The sequence below is a fragment of the Sparus aurata genome, chromosome 13 (assembly GCF_900880675.1).
Source record: "Sparus aurata chromosome 13, fSpaAur1.1, whole genome shotgun sequence".
Taxonomy (NCBI): Eukaryota; Metazoa; Chordata; class Actinopteri; order Spariformes; family Sparidae; genus Sparus; species Sparus aurata.
In genome coordinates, this window is record NC_044199.1 from 10,434,832 (window position 1) to 10,443,613 (window position 8,782).

The window sequence follows — 8,782 nt, forward strand, 5'->3', positions numbered from 1 at the left end:
CTCCCTTTAGAGAAGAAGCATGACGGACTAGAGTTGTTTTTATCATGGGCATAAAGATCCTTTTAAAAGCCTTTGCATTATTGATGGTTACAAAATACATTTGTGATAGTTTCATTTGAGTCTTTTCAGAAAATGCATACAAACATTTCAAAAAAGATAGTGATAGGGGTAAAATCTGTTATACTAACTTATTTGATTTTACTGGGTGTGGTGTAAGAGTCATTATATTTTCGTAGCCTGTTAGAAAGAAAATTATTCCAATAAAAAGGTAGAATAGGGAAGAGCACACATCCATTTGGAAGAGTGCATTGATTATATTTTTCCCATTGGTGTCATCAGCTGGGAGAATAAAAATAACATTAACAACACTGTTTAACAGGATTGTTATTTCAGAAGGAACAGCTCCAAAACTGTGGCGAAAAACAAATGTGTCTGCCTCCGAGAAGTCTGCGACCACATGTAGTTTCCACTCCGAGACAGCAGGTGGCGCTTCAGTTTGGCTGCTAAACGGTTGAAGGGCGAGGACGGTGCGACGAGCAAGTAGGAGCAGCTCAACTGTGTCGAACGTAGGTTGGCTTTCATTTCATCGACGGTCCTGTATCTGGTAAGTAACAAGTCAGCCAAATAACCTAATTCAACTTAAACGTGGCTCAAGTTTTCGTTCCGTGGGGAAATGTATTGAGTTATTTGTTTTGTTTAATGAATGTCAATATCTGAGAGCGGCGTCCAGCAGCGTTACAAACGAGCGAAAAAACACCCAGGCTAGCTAACAGCTAACTGGCCTTAGCAACAAAATTAGGTTGTTTTGCACTAGCGCGACCTGCATCTCAACCTTTTTTCGTTGCTAAGTCTTAATCAGACCGAAACTTTTGGGCACGAGTGTCACTACTCTCCACACTAGTGTAGGATTTGCTCTGTCCACAGAAATGTATCACAAATACCGAGCCGTGTTATTTTGTAAGCCAGTCGCTGATTCCAAAAATGGAAGCAGGATCTGCCCAGATCCTATACCAAGATTTAAGGCTCAGGACTGAAACTGACCCGAGGGCGGCTCTACCAACATATCCAGCCTAACTAGAAGGTTAGGTCCCGTATAAACGTACATGTTTAAATGTGGTGTAGCCATCTTATTAAATAAAAGTATTTAAAAAAAAAAAAAAAAAAAAAAGCACTTGGAAAAAGAGGCAACGCATTTATTGTTTTTTCTGATTTTGCGTCTCTTTACGGGAGTCTAACTTGCAACTTAACTGAATTGCAGTATTTGAGAGATTTATCCGCGTTTGGATTGAAACTTAATTTAATTTGATTCTCTCTACGGGGGATTGTAGGCAATCGAGTTATTACGTTTCCATATTGTCAGGAAAGGAAACCACATGCTCTGTAGTGATGTATGTTTAGCATCTGCTTTTTATGGCACTGTGGCAGCTGTGTTAAGAGTTGCACCGTGTTGAGGACAACAACAAACTCCTGGTTCGGGTGCATGTTGCATAACCGGAAATGTTAAATTGGAGTCATTTCAATGTGCGCATTAAAAAAATAAATACTTTATTCAAACATATGATTTTAAAATGGTGTATTTTTACTAGGCAGCTGGAATACGCTGAAGTTTGTCTCTTGTGTAATCTTTTTGCTATCTAAGATAGTAACTGATTAGGTTAAGACTGACTGAAAGGTCAACCCTGATTGATCGTTCACACATTGCTGGTGGTGGCCTTTAGCAAAGTTTAACTTGAAAGAAATGCACTGTGTAGTTTGCTCGTTTGATGTGTACCCTATTTTTGATTATATACTATTAATATAAAATGTACACACTATTTAAAAAAAAAATAAAAAAATTTGATACAGTTTCAGACGAAGACAAGCTGTAATGGGTGATAAGAAGAAACTGAAACTTGCTTTAACTTTGTACTTATTTACTGTGGGGTTACTTATTAATGAACAATGAGCTCTGCCAAAATTACTGATTTGGTCGAAATGCAGACCATATTTATTAGATTACTGGTGCAGCGTCAAAATTGAATGCTTGTTTCAACTAAGGAGTCAGGGAAGGTCAGATATTGCTGTAAGTTGTTAAAAGAAAAAGTATTAATGCAATATGTTTTCTTTTTTTCTGCAGATTTTTCATTTGCTTTCAAAGATGGTCCGACCACATTTTGGACCACCACGCCTGAAGCCCAGGTAAAGTCTTTTTTTATTATGCCAGGTTGCCCCGAGATACTTTGGTGTTATGTTAATGGGTACTAATGTGATGTAGGTGAGATGCAAGTCCTTGTTTTTGCATTAGGGTTAGGGTGTTTTTTAAAGTTTCATTATATGTTGTAATCCAACCAATTTCTGTTTTGTCTTGTGTCCTATCAGACCTTATGGAGATGGTCATGGCAATGGTCCGAATGAAGGGAGCTACAACCCTAACTCCAAAAGTCGAAGAGATGCCCAGGGCTACCCAGGAAAAGCTCCTTTTAACCCGAGAGACTCCAGAGGTAGAGGACGCCCCCCAATTGTCAGAAGAGCCCCCCTGATGGGAGAGCAAAGGGAGCCACGTTTCAATAACTGGAGGTCCCCACATCAGGATTCGTTTCAATCGTACCCCCCCAAAATGGAACCACACCATAGCCAGAGGAGGCCCTCTCCATCAAGGCCGAACCGGTCCCCCCATGTCCAGCATCAATCATCCTCTCGCAGTCCTGCACAAGGATCCCCTGGTCAAAGGGGTCCACCTTTCCACGGCCACCCCTCAGGTCACAGGTCACCCTCCCCAAGACATTTTCGCAACCACTCAACTGATAGGAGGCCTGGCTCTGCACCGGCCTCCCGGGGCTCCTTTAGGGGTCATAAAAGGCAGCCAGGTTTTCTGCATCAGGAGCAGCGGAACCGAGACCCACGTGGGAATTACAGTCCCAGAGAAAGGCCCCATGAGCACTCTGGTCATGGCATGAAGCGTTGGAACGAGGGTGGAGCATTCTCTCATCCACACAATGGAGAACATGGGCCCTCACAGAGAAGCCCAAGAGAGATGCATGGGAGAGGCTCAATGTCAGAGAGGTACAGGAGTGAAGCCACAATCCCAGCTGGGTAAAATTGTTAAAGAAGAGGCTTAAAGCTGGCCCAGTCCTCCCTGTCACAGGGGTCGTAATGATTACCTCTACTCTTCTCCAGCTCATAGTTATTAGAGGGGATTAATGGGGTCTGATGTAAATGTGGTCTCACCTGCCAGTGAGAGGAGTGTTACATCTGTAATTGCTTTACTTCTCCTACCTGTTTCATTCTGTCATGGCATAATGAAGGGGCTGCATTAAGATAAAAGTTAAAAGTTCCGCCTTCCACTTAACATGGCAATGGATCTGTCATTATAATGATTTCTCTATTGTTTGATGGATATGCAGGTGGTCATCTGAGCAAGACTCCAGGCGGCAGCGAGGCCCAATGGAGAGGCAGGGCAGCAGATCCCACAGTAGAGAGAGGGCACAGGATGTCCCTCACCTGCCCCCTTTCAGATCCCCCTCATGGAAAGGAGGACCATCACCGTCATCCTCCTACCACAGGAGCCCTCAGGAGAGGCAAGTGGCAGGACCCCGCAAGAGGAGGATCTCAGACATCAGCATGCCCTCTTCAGACCCTGCACTGCAGCATGGCAATCCTAAATACGCCAGGAGAGAAAGACCCCAGTTGCTCAATATTCCCAGACCATTTGGTGGTAGGCCATTTGGTGGTAAACCTATGTCTCTAAGAGATAAAGGCTTCATGGTTAAGGGCAGACAAGTCCAAGCAGAGTCTCTCATGAGGCTCAGAATACCTCCATCATTAAAACCCAGGCCTCGCCTGGGCGACCCTGCCCCACAGGGAAATGTCAGCTCTGTTCTTGCTATCAGGAAGAAACGTTTCCAGTCAAATGCAGCTCCCCTGAGAAACCTGGAACCAAGGAGGCCAAAACCACAACACTCCCCTTCAAAAGAAGAAAGCAGTACCAGCAAGTCTTCAAGAGACTCTGACACAGAACAGGTGGAGTCTCGCCGGTCCCTGAGCGCACACAGGTACGGTATTTTCCTTCTAGCACTGTTCGCAGGGGCTTGATGATGATTAGGAGTTCAAGAAAGAATGTCTATGTGAAGGGGGTGCCAGCTGCGGAAAATGGAGATGTCATGATGAGCTAAATGTGCAGCACTGATTCAGTTGATGAAACGCTGCAAAAGTTTTCAAATGCCACCCTGTCTGCTTGCTGCCAATATTTCAAAATATCTTCCTATCAAGTCGGCTGAAGAGAAAGTGCTCAGTTACGCACCATATCACTAACACCAGCCTGTGTTAAAACCTGACAAATGTGTTTTTTGCCACTGATGAGGAGTGTGGAAAAATAGTTGATTTGTGCTGTTGAAGGATTCCACAGTTTGCATTTTATGCTCTTCAGCATGTTGTGAAGACCCCTTCATCCTCAGTAGAGGACAAAAGCAAATTGAAGTTAACAACATGTAGTATAAAATGGCAAAGCTGTGTAAGGAAAATGAGGAAATGAAGAGGACTGCGTTTATCATTTAATCTGAAATTGCTGTGCTGCTACTTTTTAAATAATTGCAACAAATCAGACATACATGGATCATGGCGAACGAGATGGATTGAATCGTTACTCTTCATGGCACTAAGTGAAACATGAGGCCACAAAGTTACAAGTCAAGGGACATATTTGAAGCAAGTCCGTGCTGTGACAACTTGTTTTGCTTTGAAAACCATCACAATGACAAGATGGATGACAGTGATTATTGACAACGGAGACAACAAAAACCAAACAACAATGAAGATGAATTTCTGTTGTGAAGGCAATTACCAGCCACCATCGGTTAGATGACGAAGTGCACCTACAATCATTTTCACTAATAAATTGTCCTAATTTCTAATCGTTTCTGCACATCACTCTGCCAGTAATGAAAAAAGAAGTTCTACGGTTATAAAACTTCAGGGGTTAAACAATGTAAAAAATAAGTTAAATCCAAGACAACTACAGAACAATTCATCTTTTTGACTAATCTGGCACACCAGTTATATGCTTTTCATCATATGCATACTAAATGCACACGTGCATTATAGACCTGGAGTGGACTTTTGGAGCTGAAATCAGATTCTTGCTGTGTGCAAGGTGAATTAATTAGTGCTGGAAGGACTGGCTCATTGCAATCTGCATTACCTGAAGAATGATCTTTGTGGATCAAGCTGCATCATTCCCATTTGACAGAAGGCAGAGGAGCCAAACTACAACCAACACTACAAGTAGTGCATCTAAGCCCTGGAGATTTTTTCTTCTCTGCGGTCATGAGACCTTCAATTCGTCAAGCATTTACCACATCAAAGCTGGAAAATGGAAAAGTATTCTGATGAAGTAGGAGTCAAACGTGCAACCGTAGTGCCGATAAATGGCCATCTGAATTTTATTCATACCAACAAGGCCTGGCCCTTGTAATTGTCAGCAAAAAGATAATGTATGAAGTGGTGGAGAATACAAAAGAAGACTAAATCAAAGGACAGGACACAAGTGGTGAATCTGGAGCGACTGAAGAGAATGGATTTAAAATAGATGAGGACAAGGTGAAAGATCTGCAAGTGGCCAAAACTTGATACTGTGTGGGGGGCAGTGGCAAGATCAGTCTGGTCTTTGCAGTCTCATGATACCACCCTTTTTAAAATTCAGTGTGAAGGCATCAAGGCTGGACCCACAGGTCAGCACGTGCTGTGATCAGTCCCAGTGTCTGATGAGACGTGACCTGACTATCCTGAGGGAAATAAGAATATTGTAGCCGTTTTACAAGGCTGATGCAAACATCGTCCATCTCACCCGAAGTCTCTAACCCAACCTGTACACGCCAGCCCGTGAAGACATTGAACGTGTGATTGGAAAAAATATGTCCTCTGCATGTTTTTCAGCTGTAACTTGAAACTATTACATGAAGAAAATGGGGCACTGTGCTACCTCCTTCACTGTTTACCACAGACACATCAGATTATCACTTTATGAAGAGATCATCCTAAGTCATTCCCAACGACCCAAATTTGAAGAAGAGTTGGAGATGTGAAGGAAAAGCGGTCTCACTTGCGGGAACTGCAAAGCTTCTAAAAGTTGCCTTGAAACCTGGACTTGTTTGTGGGAAGGACCCTGGATCACCTCTTAAAATCACAGCTCTGGAGAGAAGCTGTTATGACGACGTAATCTTCAACCTGGACGTGTTCACTTAAACTATAGATATCTGCAAGATCCAGTGCTCTGTTTACTCTCTGAGCATCTTGTGACACCTCTTGAATCATGAAACTAAAGGAACAACTTGGAACGACCTGATGCGACAACCTTCTGAAGTAAATTCTGAAAACAAGACACTGTCCTCCTGTGCGTGACTGAGAGATGAGAGAAGATTTGGTGATGTGATCTAGACCAATATCTAAAAGTTCTCACCAATATTTGCCTGCTCTAACAGTCGCTGAGTAAATGAAGAGAGCTCAGATTGATTCAGGGTACAAAAATAGGAGTAAAGAAGCATGGACATTCCATGATTTTTGTAAGTACCCATACAGTATGTGATGCATATGATCATTTGTCTGCCTGCAAATGAGTGCTGTTCATTACTGGTTTAAAATTGCTATACTTCTTAGAGTTGACAGGGTGATTTTATTTACTTGCAGTCTGATTCCTTTAAACACTGATAACACAAATGATGTGTTGTTATTGTATCCTGGCAACATTTAATTTGTCCATAAACTGACAAAAGCCACAGATGATGTTCTGATAGAAATGCTGATTAACTCTGCCGCCACTGGTCTTTTCCCAGATTGTCTCCCATAGAGAAACGTGACCTTGTTGTTTTGTCACACTGGGACTCCTCTTCTAAGGACGGCTCACCTCGGAAATCTCGCAGCCCAAAACCAAAAAATGGCAAGTTGAGTTTTGTCATCACCTGTTTCGAGAGGGCTGTCCCGAGTAGATCCACAGTATACAATTGTTCTGTTTCAGTGTCTCACGTTTTGTGTATAAGCGGTTGACAATGGATGGATGGATGGATGGATGTTTTGTGTACACATTTTTAAAACTTCAACAAAAAGTTTATCATCTCCTCTCCTCTTGTAGATCACTCCTCAGATTCAGATAGCTCACCAAACAGACTCTCAAAGACGAATGATTTCAGGTCATCGCCTGACGAGCGAAGACGCAACTATTTGGATAAAAGGATGTTTAGGTATGTGCCATAAGTTTTTTTTTTTTCTCAATTTTTGAAACAAGGATTTGATTCACTAGTGCAGAGTTTTTCCTGTTTCCAAAGTTTTATTTTCTTCTTTGCAGGCCATTTAATATGATGCAGGACAACCAGAGACCTGTGAGGCCCTTCAGGAGACCAGGACCACGAACAGGACCTGGACCTGGAAACATGCAGGTGAGTGAAACAAGAAAGGCTTTGCAGAGCTTGTCCAGGTAATTTGTGAAGATAAATCATGAAATAGTATTTTTTTAAATTCAGCCTAGGGAGGCATCATTGAGAACAGCTTTTTCAGCCTCCTGGTTGTGTATTGGCCTCATAATTCAGTCACATGATTACAGTTGAACTCTTGTGAATAACAAAGTATGTAAATTGTCTTAATTTGGCAGCAAATTGTACGTCCTCATCCTTCATTGTTGTGTTTTGCAGCGGCCCAAGTTCCCTGGTGGTCCAAGGAAACCATTCCCTGATCTGTCTGGAAATATCAGAAGACCGCTCATGGTATGTATACCCTCCAGTAAGATCTGTGGTTGCCCAGAGATATTAAGTTGCTCATTGACTTACCTTTCTTAATAACTAATATTTGATTTTCTTGTTGTTTTTTTTAAGGAGAGTATAGTGCCACGTCCCTTCCCAACCCAGAGGCCGGTGTTCAGAAAAAGTCAAAGTATCATGTCTAAATACCGCAGCATGAGAGTGATGCGTCAGCGTCCGCCGTACAACAGAGGGGCCAACCAACAGCGCTGGTGACGACCTCCGGTAGGTTATCATGATGGTGTTGCAGTGAAAGGGGAGCATGGCGATTTCTAACAGTTGAATATCATTCTTGAGGCCCTGAGTAGGCTTTATTATGAGTTTGGCTGTTTTCACTGTAAAGAAATCTTGATTCATCATGACATGGCAATCTGTAATTTACTTATGAAGCTCTTCCAGACATGTTGTATTCAGAGGAGTCTCTTGATCTCTCAGCACAGGTCCCACAGTCTGCGGACATGATACTGGAAACTGGACAAATCTCATCAAGATCTCCTCTGCTGGGTGGACTGCACAACCCCTTCTCTCATTTAAATCCCACCCTGCCTGTATATCGTGGAAGTGTTCTTGCTTACATTTGTTCGCTGATACAAGTGTTTCAGTTGCATCTTTGAGGTACTGCAGTACTTCTGTTTTAGAGTCTTTGTAACATATGCCATGACATTATCCTGTTCTCCTTTTTCCGGTGTATAATTATTAGACATTTGCTGCTTGTGATCTTCATTTTACAGGAAAAAGTTTTAGCATTTTGTTTGTTGACCAGCAGCATATCGGTTTTGCTCAGTCCATGAACTGTTTAATCTCACTTTATTGTTTGTAAAGACTTCTCATTAGATTTTGGATTAGTCATGGGTTTTTTTTGTTTAGACACTGCTGCTTGTCGAAAGACACTTGGATACTCCTTGTAAAGCTTGTATAATCACATGTTCAGTTTGTTGTTTGAGACTTGAAATAAAATCAGATTTAACAGGCTCCATCTGAGATTCATTTGTTTTGCTTCTAGATTAGGGCAAAGGACA

At 42.3% G+C, this 8,782-nt stretch overlaps 1 protein-coding gene across 2 annotated transcripts; it reads left to right on the forward strand.

The window, feature by feature from the left end:
- The first annotated feature begins 473 nt into the window (after positions 1–473).
- LOC115594094 (uncharacterized protein C2orf16) lies at positions 474–8,737 on the forward strand. 2 transcript variants are annotated; one of them, XM_030437888.1, is made up of 10 exons: positions 474–604; positions 2,117–2,178; positions 2,359–3,042; positions 3,384–4,031; positions 6,807–6,910; positions 7,103–7,211; positions 7,316–7,406; positions 7,659–7,730; positions 7,839–7,988; positions 8,204–8,737. In XM_030437888.1, exons 2-9 carry the CDS (start codon positions 2,138–2,140, stop codon positions 7,977–7,979), a joined length of 1,890 nt encoding a protein of 629 aa, XP_030293748.1. In that variant the 5' UTR covers positions 474–604; positions 2,117–2,137; the 3' UTR covers positions 7,980–7,988; positions 8,204–8,737. The 2 variants fall into 2 exon arrangements, with proteins under 2 accessions (XP_030293748.1, XP_030293746.1); XM_030437886.1 differs by having other exon boundaries at positions 475–604; positions 8,199–8,737.
- The last annotated feature ends 45 nt before the right edge of the window (positions 8,738–8,782 follow it).